Source organism: Sorex fumeus, unplaced genomic scaffold, assembly GCF_029834395.1.
Source record: "Sorex fumeus unplaced genomic scaffold, SorFum_2.1 ptg000100l, whole genome shotgun sequence".
Lineage (NCBI taxonomy): Eukaryota > Metazoa > Chordata > Mammalia > Eulipotyphla > Soricidae > Sorex > Sorex fumeus.
This window is the reverse complement of record NW_026606157.1, coordinates 10,765,107-10,780,899: the sequence shown is the minus strand read 5'-3', so window position 1 is coordinate 10,780,899 and position 15,793 is coordinate 10,765,107. Positions and strand designations below refer to the sequence as shown.

At 57.0% G+C, this 15,793-nt stretch overlaps 1 protein-coding gene across 1 annotated transcript in view; it reads left to right on the top strand.

The window, feature by feature from the left end:
• Window positions 1–15,793, top strand: part of ITPR2 (inositol 1,4,5-trisphosphate receptor type 2) — a 342,793-nt gene that overhangs the window by 74,960 nt on the left and 252,040 nt on the right. The window contains exons 6-9 of the mRNA XM_056134649.1: window positions 1,947–2,045; window positions 2,304–2,387; window positions 3,651–3,797; window positions 9,011–9,106. Coding sequence (XP_055990624.1) covers window positions 1,947–2,045; window positions 2,304–2,387; window positions 3,651–3,797; window positions 9,011–9,106 — 426 coding nt within the window. The remainder of the gene's footprint in view (window positions 1–1,946; window positions 2,046–2,303; window positions 2,388–3,650; window positions 3,798–9,010; window positions 9,107–15,793) is intronic.

Genomic DNA, 15,793 nt, shown 5'->3' with positions numbered 1-15,793 from the left:
GTGTTATGTTGAGCATTATTTTTTGCTTGCTTGTTAATAATTTGATTACGGGGCTGGAGATTTAGTGCAGTGGATAAAGCTTGTCTTGTGAGTGGTCGACCCAGGTTCAATCCCCAACATCCCATGAGGTCCCCTGAGCCCACCAGGGGTGATCCTTGAGTGCAGAGCCGGGAGTATGCCCTGAGCACCACCAGCTGAGACCCCCCAAACAAAAATATAACATAAATAATTTGATTAAAATAGGTGCCAGGTCATGGTTCAAAAATCGAAAACAACTTAGCAATAGAATGAAAAATCTCTGACCACCTCCCCAGTTCTCTCTCTGCTCCCCACATGCACCCCTGGGTGCTCTTCTGCAGTGCTCCTGCTCTCTCTCCTGTTTGCAGAAACGCGGCCCAGCTTTCCCGTGTGCTCCGCCTCCACACGCCCACTGTGAAGGCTGCCTGGCCTGGGTCTGGGCAAGCCACAGCATCTGAGCGCTGAGGCCTCGGAAGCCATGCTGGGACTGGGGGCAGTCAAGCAACAGAGGGGATTCCTGCAGCCCAGAGAGGCAGCCCCCGGGCCCGGGCCAGGAGTGAGCCCTGAGTAGGGAGCAGGAGTGATCCCCAGTTTGGAGCAGGAGTGATCCCTGAGTAGGGTGCAGGAGTGATCCCCGAGTACGGAGCAGGAGCGATCCCCGAGTAGGGAGCAGGAGTGATCCCCAGTTTGGAGCAGGTGTGATCCCCAAGTAGGGAGTAGGCGTGTTCCCCGAGTAGGGAGCATTCGTGATCCCTGAGTACGGAGCCAGGAAAATAAACTTTTGTTTTTGTTTTTGGGCCATCACAGTGGTATTCAGGGCTCTCTTGACTCTGCTCAGAGGTCACTCCTGGTGGTGCTCAGGAGACCTTATGGGGGACCATATGGGGTGATAGGAGTGATCTTGGGTCAGCAGCAAGGCAAGCGCCCTAACCCGCTGTGCTGTCGCTCCAGCTTTGAAACTGCGTGGTTCTTCATCAAGAACGCATGATTTCATTTTGCCAGTTTGAGTAGTGAACAATCTACACGAAGCTAAAAATGGTTAATGTTAATACCAGCAGAGATTAAAGTCAATTTAGCCTTGCTTCTCTAGTGCAAGCAGAACATTTTCCCAGCAGAACGTATCAGGGAGTCATAGGTGGAGATCATGTTAGCGGGGTCCCAGTCTGAGGGGTCAACGGTGGGTTGGGGTGGGGACACGGGGCGGGGAGCCAGGTGCCTTCATTAGGGAAAAGGTTGAGACGACGTCTCCCGGGATCATTTGAATTTTTTTTTTCTTTTTGGGTCACATCTGGCAATGCACAGGGGTTCCTCCTGGCTCTGCACTCAGGAGTTACTCCTGGCGGTGCTCAGGGGACCATATGGGATGCTGGGAATTGAACCCGGGTCGGCCGTGTACAAGGCAAACGCCCTACCCGCTGTGCTATCACTTCAGCCCCCTCATTTGAATTTTTATTTCAAATCAAGACACTGCATGTAGAGAAGCATCCCTTTGGGAATGTAACAAAAGTGCGTGAGGGGCCGGAGCCAGGCCGTGAGCTGTTCCCCACGGTCTGGGTCCGGGTGGCGGTACACGTGTTCAGTCGATTTCTGGTCGTTGCGGGGAGACCAGATCTTCCCGAAATAGTACAGGTGACAATCAGAACAGGTATTCTTTATCCCGGTCAATCCGCCTTCTGTGACACACATGGTCAGTGCCTGCCCTTCTGTGGGGTTCCATGGCCTGCTGACCGCGGGCTGGGCTGTCACGAGCAGGAGCCTGGTGGGGAAAGGTCTCCGCTGGCCCTGGGAACCCGGGCTCGGCGTGAGTCAGAAGATGCTGGCACCCAGGGGACCCAGGCGCGGGGCTGAGCCCTGCGGAGGCTGAGCTTCCGGCCCAACAAGGCAGCGCGTCTGGGCTGCGTCTACTGTGCCCCCTTCTCCGTTTCTAGATTGTCGTCGGGGACAAGGTGGTACTGATGCCCGTGAATGCCGGGCAGCCCCTGCACGCCAGCAACATGGAGCTGTTGGACAACCCGGGCTGCAAGGAGGTGAGCGGGGTGGGACCACGCGGCCCCTCGCGGGAGAGGAAACCACAGCACTTCCTGGCCTCCCCGAGCAAAGTCCCAACTAAGGTGTCGGTGATGACCAGCTGGTGGCTAGTTTGGGGGGACCCTTAGAAGACACGGGCCTAGAAGAGGGATCCCCTAGTCCGCGTGGCGTGGTTCCCCCTTCGGTCCGTGGGAGCCGGGGTCTCCGCCTCGGGGTGGGGGTGCTCTGCGCTCTCCCAGCTGCCTTTCGACTCGTAGGTGAACGCCGTCAACTGCAACACAAGCTGGAAGATCACGCTGTTCATGAAGTACAGCTCCTACCGAGAGGACGTGCTCAAAGGAGTAAGTGAATGGGCTACCTGCGGAGACCCCCCCCCATCCGGAAGGGCACTGTGACATCCTCGTGTGCAGGGCTCAAGTTCCGCGTGGCCCTGCAGGTCTCAGGACATGCCTCGCGTCTCACTGCCTTTGCCCCCTCGGATTTATTTTGTTATTATCTATTTTTTTTTTACAAAACTTTCAGTGGGATGACAGTGATGCGGTTATATGAAACTTTCATGTTTGAGTTTCAGCCACACAATGATCAAACACCCATCCCTTCACCAGTTTTCCACCACCCAAATCCCCAGTATCCCTCCTCCCATCCCAACCCTTCCCCTGCCTGTGTGGCAGACAATTTCCACAATTCTCTCTCTCTCTCTCTCTCTCACTCTCTCTCTCTCTCCTTTGATTACATTCAATTTTTTTTTTCTTTTTGGGTCACACCCAGCAATGCTCAGGTGTTATTCCTGGCTCTGCACTCAGGAATCACTCCTGGCGGTGCTTGGGGGACCATATGGGATGCCGGAGATCGAACTCAGGTCAGCTGCGTGCAAGGCAAACACTCTACCTGCTATGCTATCGCTCCGGCCCTACAGTCAATATTTTGACACCAGTCCCACCATTATTATTTGAAATTCTCCCACCACCACTCAAACCTGCCGAAAAGGCAATGCTAGACAAGTTGTTTTGTAAGGCTTGTTATGAATAGCATATCATGCTCCTGGAATTCTGAAATTTAATAATTACGGTCTGAGAGATCTTCTCAGCGAGCTGCTAAGTCCTGAGATTCGTTTGTGTGTCTCTGGATCACGACCAAATGTTTAGGAGCTTAATAAGTAGCTGGGGGCAGTTCGTGGGCGTCATCTCCGAGTCCCATCGGGGCTGGGGGATGGGGAAGGGCCGCCTCCTCTCCTTTCCCATGAGGCCTGGCGTTTGCCGCTTCTGCTCCAGTGTACCTGGGCTTCTTGTTGAGTTCTGGAAGATGATGCTGCCAAGATTCCTAGGGGGGCAGGCGGAGGGACAGCATCTGCTCCCATCTGGAGTAGCCCGGCCAGAGTGGCCTATTGCAAAGTCCGGGGGCATCTCTGCAGCGAGCTGCTCGGTTCTGAGATGCGTTTGTTTGTCGCCCCTCATGCTTTGAAATGAAACACATGAACCACCCGATGGTCAGATAGCTCTGGGGTGCCCCAGCGTCCCTCGAGTCCCCAAAGAGCCACCTGCCTCTCGCCTCTGCCTCTCAGACGCTTGCTGGAACGCAGTGCTTCTCGGCCCGTTTGTTTCCAGGGCGACGTTGTCAGATTGTTTCACGCGGAGCAGGAGAAGTTCCTGACGTGTGACGAGTACGAGAAGAAGCAGCACATCTTCCTGCGCACGACCCTGCGCCAGTCGGCCACCTCGGCCACGAGCTCGAAGGCGCTCTGGGAAGTAGAGGTGCGTGTCCCCGGGGCTGCCGACCCACGCTCCAGGCCAAGGGTTCCTGGGTCTTTCCTATCGCCGTGGCCGCACCTGCGGCAGACCGTGGTGTAGTCATTCCTGTGCCCTGGCCGCCTCCTCTCGGGGACACGGTGGCCTGAGCTTCCTCACCTCACGGTGGCACCTCTTCTCCCAGGCCTTGGACGAGGGCGCACCAGGGATCGCTTTTAATAATCGTTTTCATTAAAATGAAAAGTTGCTCTAAAAAAAACCCACACCTTAAGGAACCCGTTGTGGGTGCCGGAGAGAGTCCAGGGCCTCGCATGTGGCCCACGAGTTTGATCCTGGTGCTGCCAGGAGCCCCCCTGGGCACTGCCGGTCTGGCAAAGACCCCAGCGCCAGCCCTTTGTGGTGTGTTGCCAGACAGGGAGCCGAGGCCTCAGTGCCCCTGTGGCACTGGGTTTCACTGGACTCAGTGTTCATTTCAAGTCAATGGGCTGATAGTCACCGTGAGGGAAAGCTGTTGACTCACGAGAGGACTTCTGTTAGTTCATTCTTCCGTTATTCCAAGCTGCAGTGAGTGACTGTGCGATGCTCCTTAGTAAGCCCAGGACCTCCTGATGGTTCGAGGGTGTCCACGGCTGAGTGACCCCCAGCCCCAGCTCAGTCAGTTTCAAAAGTGTTTCTGAGAGATGTCACTCTGTTGTGCCACCGTGGGGGTCCGTTAGGAAATGTGAGGTTTTCCCTATAGCGAGTGCAGGGGCCTGCAGGGGTTCGAGGCCTCAGCGTCTGGAGTCACGTGGGACCAGTCAGCATCCCGGGACTCCAGGCTTGTAAATCCCCAGCCAGCTCAAACCTCTTGCTCTTGACAGCAAGCAGCATGTGACATGTCACATCCCAACCTCACACGACCTTTAGTCGTGTTACTTATATGTTGGGCTGGAGCGATAGCACAGCGGTAGGGCGTTTGCCTTGCAAGCAGCCAACACGGCCGACCCGAGTTCAATTCCTCCGTCCCTCTCGGAGAGCCCGGCAAGCTACCGAGAGTATCTCGCCCGCACGGCAGAGCCTGGCAAGCTCCCCGTGACGTATTCGATATGCCAAACACAGTAACAATTGTCACAATGGAGACGTTACTGGGCCCGCTCGAGCAAATCGATGAACAACGGGAGGACAGCGACAGTGACTTATATGTTCACACGCTTTAGTTTTAATGAGCTGGAGTGTGCTTTGCAGGCGGGAGCCCAGGTTCCGTGGCCGTTTGGTGGATGCATTTGGGTTTGAGAGAAACAGGCCACGAGCCAAGAAGGCCTCCACAGTACCTCATGCTGGTAGCAGTGGCACAGCCCAGCTGATGAGTGCCAGCTGGAGGGGCTGAGTGCCCAGCAGGCCGTGGCCTGAGCCACACCACATCCTCGGGCGCTGGCTTTGACCTGCCATCCAGAGCCCTGTGACCCCCTGAGCACTGCCTGCGAGGCCCCCATTCCTGGAAACACACAGAAAGACCTGGAAGAGGCCAGTGCAGGAGGCGGAATAATAGCAGGCTCGAGGCTGTGTGGCTTATTCCCACGAGGTCACAGCGTGGCGGGGTCACGGGGCTCAGAGCCCGGGAGCACTCATCAGGAGCACCGGCAGGGGGCCCAGTGGGTGCCCCACGGCGTGTGGACACCCACGGCGCCTGTCCGGCCTTCAGAGAGAGGAGACCGTCAGCACATCTCAGACCATGTCCTTGACCCCATGAGGGTCGCCAAGGTCATCCCTCCAAACCATGAGAGCTTCTCCCCGGGACTCTGTTTCCGGCGTCTCTCCAGAGTGAGGCGGAAGACGCTCAGCCACCCCCGGGCAGGTGATGCCGAAAGGTGCATTTCTTAGCATCTCGGATTCCTCACGTGCTCTGTATCTTTCCCTCGAAGGTCACCTGGGGCGTTGTTCAGAGTCCTTGTGAGGCCGGCACACCCTGTGCCTGCCTTGTGGTGTTTGCTCAGTCGGCCTGAGGGTTTGGCCCTTCTCTCGTGTGTGTTGACTTAAGGGCCTGTGGGCTGTGCCGCAGACGTTCCAGACCCTCCCACGGTGCCTCTCTGAGGGCCACACAGCACGGAGCACTGTGGAGGGAGTGTAGACACTGACCCCCTCTGTGCGACTCAGTGAGGGCCGCTCTGCGCATGCTGCTCTTGTGGCCTGGCTGTGGTGTGGGCAGTGCCCACCAGCCCTGTGGGAGGCGTCTTTCTTCAGGAGACGGGCATTGGCGCAGACATGTCTCCTTGGTGTCTCGGGAGAGGGTTTAATCTGGGCCGGTGGCCGCGTCCTGCCCTCCTCAGCCTATGGCCCACCCTGGGCCTTGGGGCCCTGCCTGTCTGTTCTGGGCTCTCTGGGGTCTTCACGGCCTCCTCAGGAGGCTGATTGGAGAGCCATGAGTTTCCCGTTGCTGGGGAAGAGGTTTGGGGATGATGAATGCTTCAAGATCGGCCCCTGGAGGATGAGCATTTCCGGAGAGTCTCTCCAAGACTGTCCACCCTGCTGTGGTGCTTCGGGTCACACCGGCAGGCGCCCAGGGGCTGCGCCTGACTCTGTTCTGGAGCAGGGGGTCTGGGAGGGGATGAGAGTGAACAGCAGGACCCCGCTGCAGTCTTTACCCACGGCAAAGACTGCCGTGTTTGCCTCTGCCAGGCTTGGAGAGACTTCCCCACTGCGGTTGAAAGTTATTAAGATCTGAATAGGAGAAGCCCTCAGAAGTTTAGGTGTTTGCCAATTTTTATTTCACTGTATCACTGTCATCCTGTTGTTCATCGATTTCCTCGAGCAGGCACCAGTAACGTCTCCATTCATTCGTCCTAGCCCTGGGATTTTAGCAAGTGCCGCAGTGGAGGCTCCTTCAGGGTCAGGGGAAGGAGACCCATCATTGTTCCTGGGTTTTGGCATATCGAATATGCCGCGGGGAGCTTGCCAGACTGTGCTGTGCGGGCAGGATACACTTGGTAGCCTGTTGGGTTCTCCAAGAGTGAGAACTAGACAATAAGAGGCTTTCGGGAGCTGGGTTTTATCGTCCCTGGGTCTTGGCCGTTGATGGGGATAACATGGCGCTGCCGTGTTTTATTTAGTCAGTCTGAATTGCAGGGCTGGAGCGATAGCACAGCGGGTAGGGCGTTTGCCTTGCAAGTAGCTGACCCGGGTTCGATTCCCAGCATCCTGTATGGTCCCCTGAGCACCGCCAGGAGTAACTCCTGAGTGCAGAGCCAGGAGGAACCCCTGTGCATTGCCGGGTGTGACCCAAAAAGCAAAAAAAAAAAAAATCGTAGTTAGTCAGGATCGGAGTTTGGGCAGACGGTGTTCCAACACCAGCCCCCTCGCCATGCCCACTCCTGCTGCCCCCCAGCCCCTGGGCAGCCCCTGGACTGTGCCCCCTCCCCCACAGCGGTCTCCTCTGTGACGGGTGGGAGCAGCCTCTACAGCTCCGGCTCCCAGAGCTCGAGGCAGGAGCGGGTGCGAGCGTGCAGGTGGGGTGAGGGGCCTTCCGTGTGTCCGGGCCCCAGGCCTGCCCATTCTGCTCTTTCTTCTCCCAGCGATCCCGGGAGCAGAGCCCCTGCTGTCCACTTGCTGATGTTCTCTGGTGGCCGTCACCATCGTGGGTGGCTGAGCCTCGGGGAAGGCCCTGTGAGAGCTGACCTTGGCTTCTGTGCCAGCCCATCCCCCGAGCCTCTGCCCAGTCCTTCCTGTGCCCAGGGCCAGCCTGGATTGGCCGTGTTTTGTCACAGTCCCGTGCAGGTCCTGCCGTGTCCTTGCGCCAGCCACCTTCCCCAGACCCGAGACCGCCTGTCGTGTCTCCGGCCGCCTACTGTCCCCTCCCGCACCTGCCCAGTGCCCGTCCCCAGTCTGAGGCTTGCGGGGTGCCCGCTGCTGGCGGGGCCTGGCAGAGTGGGACCCTCGGGTCACATTCCTTTCCAAAACATAGTCACACCAGCGGTACTCAGGGGTCACTCCTGGCTCTGCCGCAGGAATTACTCCTGGTGGTGCTCGGGGAACCATACAGGATGCCAGGTCAGCCATAGGCAAGGCCCGCACCCTCCCGCCGAACTCTCTCTCCACGCCCGAATGCATGTTTGAATAACGGAGGCCGCGTTTCCTGCTGGCGGCTGGGAGTCAGGTCTAGGCTGCGGCCGTGGTGCCAGTGGATGGTCCAGGCAGCAGGGATGCAGACGTCAGGTCCCCTGTTCTGTGGGCATCTCTGTCCCCCGCTCCGTGTACGCTCACAAAGGCGTGGATTTGGTTTGGCAAGTCTGCGCCAATAGGTGGACGTTCAGTGTCGGCTGACGGCGTCTCTGTACCCAGGTTACTTTTTAGCCGTTTGAGCCCTTGTGCTGTGCCCGAGTTTTGGATTCCCAATTGCGGAGAGACTGAATCCACCACACACGATAATGCAAAAGCAAAGGAATTTTATTTCTAGCCCGAGCTAGGGTCCGAGTCTCATCTAACACAGTGGAGTCTTGACAAGGACCCCGACTCCAAATCACAAGCGGTTTTTATAGGGTTCAGAGTTAACCAAGCAGGATGGCAACAGTGGCCAGGGAACATTAGACAATAGTTTCCAGTAACAGTCACAGTTTATGGTTACATAGGCTACTCATCTTTTTTTTTTCTTTTTGGGTCACACCCAGCAACACTCAGGGGTTCCTCCTGGCTCTGCTCTCAGGAATTACTCCTGGCAGTGCTTGGGGGACCATATGGGATGCTGGGAATCGAACCCGGGTCGGACGCGTGCAAGGCAAACGCCCTCCCCGCTGTGCTATTACTCCAGCCCCAAGGCTACTCATCTTTAAGGTTAACCAAAGGCAATCTCTGGGGCATTTTGACTGGGGGCATAGTGATTGATTTCATTTTTGGGGGGATCACACCCAGCGATGCCCAGGGTTTACTCCTGGCTCTGCACTCAGGAATTACTCCTGGCGGTGCTCAGGGGACCATATGGGATGCTGGAAATCGAACCCGGGTCGGCCACATACAAGGCAAACACCCTCCCCGCTGTGCTATCGCTCCAGCCCTTGTCGTGGTTGATGGAGCCCACTCGCTGGGCCCAGAAACTTCCCAGGTGGGTTCAGACTGGCTAGTTACACACTGTTTCTCTGCTGGGAAACTGATACTGTTTCAGTTCCAGGAACTGAGCCTGAGGCCCAGCTGACTTTTCTGCGGCCTGTAGGTGGGGTCAGTTCTGCCCTTACACTCGCTCTTCCTTCCAGGTGGTCCACCACGACCCCTGCCGTGGAGGCGCCGGACAGTGGAACAGCTTGTTCAGATTCAAGCATCTCGCAACCGGGAACTATTTGGCTGCCGAGGTAAGATGGGGTGGGCGGTGGCATCGCATGTCTGAATCTGGGAGGGGCCCTGGGCCTCTGGGCGGGGGGAGATGGAGGCGTCGGAAGGGGTCACTGTGTGGTCTGAACGGGCACGGCTGTTTGTCTGCGACGGTTGCTGTCATTTAGGCTTCAGGGTGACCTCTGTGGGGCCCCGAGCCATGGTCCAGCGGGTCAGGCGTTGGCCTTGTTCGTGGCCCACCGGGTCCATCCCTGGCATCCCATCTGGTCCCCGGAGCACCGCCAGGAGTGATCCCTGAGTGCAGAGCCAGGAGGAGCCCTGAGCATGGCTGGGTGTGCCCCTTTTTATCCCCCAAACAAGTCTTTGTCTAGGGGGTTGGGGTGTAGCTCAGAGCACTCACGCTTCCAGGTGTGAGCCCTGGTTCCTTTCCGAGCTCGGAGACAGGAGCAAACCAGCCCTTTGTCTTGGGACACGAGGTGCAGCCTTGGCGGGTGCTGTCAGCTCCCCGTCGGGGCCCCGCTTTGCGTCTGAGCCAGTCTCCTCTGCGTTCTCCTCAGCGGCTGTCTCAGAGGCGGGCACGTCCAGAGGGTGTGGCGGGCGTCTGGGCTCCCCCAGGCCCCGCGTCTCGCTGGTCACTGGTTTCCACTGCTCAGGCCATCAGAGGAAAAGGCCTTCCGAGTCGTCTCCGCCCCCCGGCCGCAGTGTAGACCGCAGAGACCCGTTGAGGTCTTTTCTTTCTCTGCCAGACGCGTGTGATGGTGTCACCGATGTGACGTCAGAGTCGCCAGGAGCAGGTGGCCAGCAGGGTCAGCCCTGCAGACAGGAGCAGCCGGAGGGGCGGAAGTTCTGCCCGGCTTCCCTAACGCTGATTGCAGCTAGCACGCTTCTTTCCCGGGGATTGAGTGCGGCTTTTTATCTTAGTTTTTTATTTTATTTTATTTTTTATTTTTGGGTCACACCCGGTAATGCACAGGGCCGGGGTTGCTCCTGGTTCTGCACTCAGGAATTACTCCTGGCTGTGCTCAGGGGATCCTATGGGATGCTGGGAATCGAACCCGGGTCAACCGGGAGCAAGGCAAACACCCTACCCGCTGTGCTATCACTCCAGCCCCAAATGCGGCTTTTTAGAAGGATCCGACTGGGGGGCCTGGGTGCTGAGGCCAGGGTGGGACAGGGTTGGTGCAAACAAGGGACCAGGGTATTTGTCTGCGCGCTCACATGCCCTCTCCCAAGTCCACGGCGCCCTGGCGTGGAGGCCTGTTTGGTCCTGCCCCGTGCAGGTCAGTGGAATGTGCCGTTTCTGCAGTGGACTGTTCCCACCTCATCCCTGTGTCCCCAGCACCGGGGACAGGCTGGGACTTGGCGAGGGTTTTGGGGTTGTGAGGGAGGAGCATCGTGGAGAGAAACTGTGTCTGCCGAGCACGAACTCAGAGGCATCTGCAGAGAAATGTGGGCACGTGACCCTCGCTAGACCCTCTCGAGGCTCCGCTTCCTGCCCCGAGGGCCATTCACCTGCGGAGAGAGTGAGGAGAATGAAGTCAGGTGGGGGTGCCTGGCCCTGCCGGAGCAGTCAGTGAGTTTCGCTGACAAGACTGAGGTGTGATGTGATGAATTCGGGATTATTTTTACTTTCCGAACGTCTGGTGTTTATGAGTCTGGGCCACTGAAGTAGCAAATGGCCATTTGTTGGCTATTTACACCCTGGATGTTAGGAAGCAGCTTGGTTTGAAGTGTGACCATTTGGAGGAAAAATGAGCAGGAAGGGGGAGCCTTGTTTTCGATAAGGGTCAGTGGGCATGGCCGCGGCTGGAGGGGCAGGAGCATAGGCTGTGCCCAGGGTCACCCCACACCACACGGCCCCTCAGGTCACCCCTCGGGGTCACCCCCATACCACACGCCCCCCCCAGCACTATAATGTGCAAACCCAACATCAAAAAAGCAGAAAGTAGGGGCTGGAGCAATAGCACAGCGGGGAGGGCGTTTGCCTTGCACGCAGCCTACCCGGGTTCGATTCCCAGCATCCCTTATGGTCCCCTGAGCGCCGCCAGGGGTGATTCCTGAGTGCAGAGCCAGGAGTAACCCCTGGGCATAGCCGGGTGTGACCCAAAAAGGAAAAAAAATCAGAAAGCGATGAAAAAAGCTGGTAAACTCTTCTATAAAAGATACGAAAATTCGGATGAAATTCTTCTCAGGTTTTATACGGATGGCTCTTTTCCTAAATTCACTTTCAGTTTTCTATTTGAGTGACTGAGGTTCTGTCAAAACTGGCATGATTTTGCACACGATTAGTTCTCCTTGTTGATTCCACAGTTAAAGCTGTAAACATTTGAATCACTCAGATGACTTAATCAAGAATGAAGTTGTTTATTTACATGAATGAAGCGCTGAGTTCTCGATGTACTGAGTTCATTTAACATTATAAAATAGAAAGCGAAAAACCAAAACAGTCTCCCTAAACAAACCCAAACCAGTAGAAAGCAGGGCTGGACCAAGAGTACAGCAGGACGAGTGTTTGCCTTGCGCGCGGCTGACCCAGGTTCAATCCCGGCATCCAGTCGGGTCCCCCAAACCCCACTGGGCGTGATCCCTGAGCACAGAGCCAGGAGGAAGCATTGAGCACAGCTGGGTGTGACCCCCAACCAAAATATAGACAGACAAACAAGCAAAGATAGAATGCAGTTCACCCCTGGGGGCTTTGAGACACATCTTATCTCCCCCAAAGTCCACCTTGCACACCTGACTCTTATTCCAGCGCCCACCCACTGCGGAGACCTATGGCCTTTCACCCACAGGCAGCGTCCTCCCTAGGGCAGGGTGGCAGCATCAGATGTATCTGTGTGTCTCTTTGATGTTTGTGGGGTTTGCGCTGTGCTGAGCAGTGCTCAGGGCTGACTCCTGGCTCTGTGCTCAGGGGTCACTCCTGGCAGGGCTCTGGGGCCGATACGGGGTGACGGGGATTGAATCTGGGTCAGTCGCTTGCAAGGCAAGTGCCTTCACTGCTTTGCAGCCAGTTCCGGCCACGCCAGCGAGGGGAGGCAATGGTCGTGTTTGACAGGCCCGGGGGAGCCGCGGGAAGGACCGTGATCAGACATGGCCCCGGGGACCCACAGCCTCTGCGTTTCCTTTCTGTGACATGATGAATGCAGGCATTTGCCACCATCCTTTACAAAACAAGACGGATGGAGAAGGCCAAGGTGATTTCATTTGTTAAAGACGTTAGAGATTGCGGCTTCTGTTGGTGGACAGGCCAGGTGGCAGTGAGCACTTGCTAGCCAAGTGGCCAGGAGCCCGTGGACTGAGGCCCTCAGCGCTCCAGACCTGGACGTCGGCTTAGGACTCATGGAGTCGTAGTGTCAGGCGTCTGTGTTCACTCCTCTGATGCATGTGGGCTGCAGCACACGGAAGGAACATACAGCTTGTGTGTGTGTGTGTGCGCGTACACACACGTACAACAAAACACGCATGTAAATATTACACAACAGTTGAAATCTTATGTTCCAGAATACGGACAGTGCCGGCTAGCCATCAGCCTCTTGGAGATGTTACTTGTAAAATCTTATCTCACCGAAGGTTGTGTGTTCACGGGCTCACTGGATGGCACTGTCTCACCGCCTGTGTTCGGTGCTCTTGAGCCGCTGTGTGTGGCCTGGATCAGAACGGCCGTTGGCCAAGGGCAGATGGAAGAAGAAACGAGGGCCAGGCCGGTCTATATCAATTGTAGTTTATTCCAATTCTCTTCACTCCTGTCTTTCTCTGCCTCCTTCTCTCCTGGGCCCCAATCTTGGAACCTCTCTCCTTATGGCTCTGACTCTGGATCTCTGGAGCCCGAGCTCTCTTGCTTCTGACTATATATTCCTTCCTATATTGCTGGAACTGTGTCTGTCAAAGAGCAGATACCTGGGCAGTGCGGGGCTTGGGACAGGCACCTCTGGGTGGGATCATGAGGAACTCAGACGGGTGGCTTGAGGTCTCAAGGTGGGACATAATAAAAGATTGATGGGAAAGCGCTTTGTTACGGAAAGGGAGCCCGGGACCCAGAGCGGGGGCTGGGGACACGACATGGTCCTGGGCCTGGTCCCCACGTGCCCGGCCTCCCTCGTGGCCCTGCCACCCCCAGCCCTGCCCCGCACGCCTGCAAGCAGAGCAGCGAACTCAAGGGGGGTGGCTGTCGTTTCTTTCCCGTTTTCACGTGGGCACTGTGGTTCACGCTCCGTCACAGCAGAGTGCCAGGGCCACCGTGTTCTGCCCCCGACAATCAGGCTCAGGGCCGCGCCACCAAACTCCTCAGCAAGTGCCTCCCAAACTGTTTAATGACCGCGGTTTGGCTCCGGCATAGTGTTTTGTTTTTAGATGTTGTCTGGGCACCACAGGCTGTGCTTAGGCCGTGGGGGCTAGACTCAGGGGGCCGTCTGGGTGCCGTGGCTTGAACCCGCGTTGGGTGAGTGCCAGCCCTGTCCCTCGGGCGCAAGCACTGTGACCGTGTGTGGTTTGGATGCACATGGTCCCAGCTGCCACCTGGAGTCTGGGCCCTTCTCAGTGTCCTGCCCCCTGGGGACAGCCTTCCTTCAGGATGAGCAGCAGTGGCCTCGGTAGGGGGACGTTGCTCTTGGTGTGACTTGGTCCCATCCTCTCCCGCCCTCCTTCCCGGCCCCTTCCTGCCCGACTGTCCCTCCGTCCTCTGCCCCTGTGGTCCATCCCCGACTCCCTCGCGGCACTGTGGGGCCTGAGTTCGATCCTGGATGTCACAAGGCCACTAGGGCCAACGAACAGCTCGAAGCCGGCTGCTGCACCCCCAGACTTGGTTCAGATAAAACTCGGAGCCCTGGAGCACGCAGTGGGTCAAGCACGTGCTGCCCTGCACCCCAGGGCGTCTCTGGAGCTGCCCGAAGCGGCCCTGAGTCAGGAGCAAGGCCCGACCGCTGTCAGGTGTGGTCCAGGAAAATACACCAAGAAAAGGCAACAGGACTCTGAGTCAGGGCGTGTCTTTCCCTCCGCTCAGGTCCTGCGTCCTGTGCTGGTCTTGCCTCGCTTCCACTTTCAGTTTCATCAGCACCACTGGGGCTTGTGCACGCGCTTGAGTTTGTTGTTGTGTATGTGTGAATGTGCGGTTGTGTGTATGTGAGTGTGTGATTGTGTGTGGTTGAGAGTGTGAGTGGTTGTGTGGTTGTGAGTGTGGTTGTGTTTGTGTGTGGTTGTGTATGTGGTTGTGAGGTTGTGTGTGTGAGGTGTGGTTATGTGTTTTGAGTGTGTGGTTGTGTATGTGTGAGTGTGTAGTTGTGTGTATGTGAGTGTGTGTTTGTGGTTGTATGAGTGGTTGTGTGTTTGTATTCGTGTGTGGTTGTGTATGTGTGAGTGTGTGTGGTTGTGTATGTGGGTTGTGAGGTTGTGTGTATGTGGTTATGTGTGGTTGTGTGTGTGGTTTTGAGTGTGTGTGGTCGTGTCTGAGTGAGTGGTTATGTATGTGGTTGTGTGTGGTTCTGAGTGCGTGGTTGTGTGTGGTTGTGAGTGTGGTTGTCTCTGTGTGTGTCGTGTGTATGTGGTTTTGTGTAGCTGTATGTGTGTGTGAGCGTGTGAGTGTGTCGTGTGTATGTGGTTTTGTGTAGCTGTGTGTGTGAATGTGTGTGTGTGTGTGTGTGTTCCAGCTCTGGACACTACTCTGGGCTCCTTCCTCCTTCCCTCTGCCTCCTCTAGCCGTGCCCAGTGATGACGAGACTGTCCACTGCCTTTCTGCCTGGCCACCAGGGGTGTCGGCCCCGAGGTCTGGGCTGGCCTGGCCTCCCCGCGGACCCCCCTCGCAGGGACACTGGGTGCTGCCCTCCGCAGCCTGGCCCCCGCGCCCTGTCCCCGAGGGCCACTCCCGGGCCAGTGGGGTTGACAGGTGGGCGGTCCCTGACTGCGCCTTGCTTTGCGCTCCGGGGTCTTCTCTGCAGTCTCGTGTCCCCCAAGGGCCTGGGCCCACCTCGTCCTCTGGGCCCCTTCCCCAGGCTGTGACCTGCTAGCCAGGCTGCAGGTCTTCTCCGCTCGTCTGCACCCGCCCCCTCCCCGACCCGCGTAGCATACACGATTCCTTCCCGCCACGCGCGGGCCTTTTCTCTGCACAACCGCCAGCTCGGACGCGGCTTTCCTGCTCCCTGTCAGCCAGCCCGGGGTCCTCCTCCCCCTCCCAGACGCTGCCCCCTGCCCTGCCCGCCTGGTGGCTACTGATATTCATCGGGCAGTGACTGAGCGGCAGCGGAGCTCTCTCTCCGATGCCAGACGCATGATTCATTTTTTAACAGAAGAAAATATTCATCTTAAGGTCTTGACAAATTCAGGGTCTCCACGTGACCACGTCTGCTCTCCCCTTCCTCAGTTAGTGCATTTTCCCTTCTGTATCCTTCCCTAGTTGTCGAAATACCTATTTTGTTATAGGTGTTATAGAATAGCTCCTGCTTTATCACAGTTCTCTATTTGGGGAAGACAGGCACGTTGGAATGAAAGCATTTGCTTATTTGACCTTGAATTAATACAGCACGTTGCCCAGGGGGGGCCCTGTCAGGGCTATCTGTGCTGCCCCTGTGATAACCATCACTGTCGCTGCCTTAACGAATTCACAGAACCACTAGCTTCCTACTGTTGATTTTGGTTTTTGGTTTTTGGCCCACACCCGGCTGCGCTGAGGGGCTTCCTCCTGGCTCTGTGCTCAGGGACCCTCGTGGCGGGCTCAG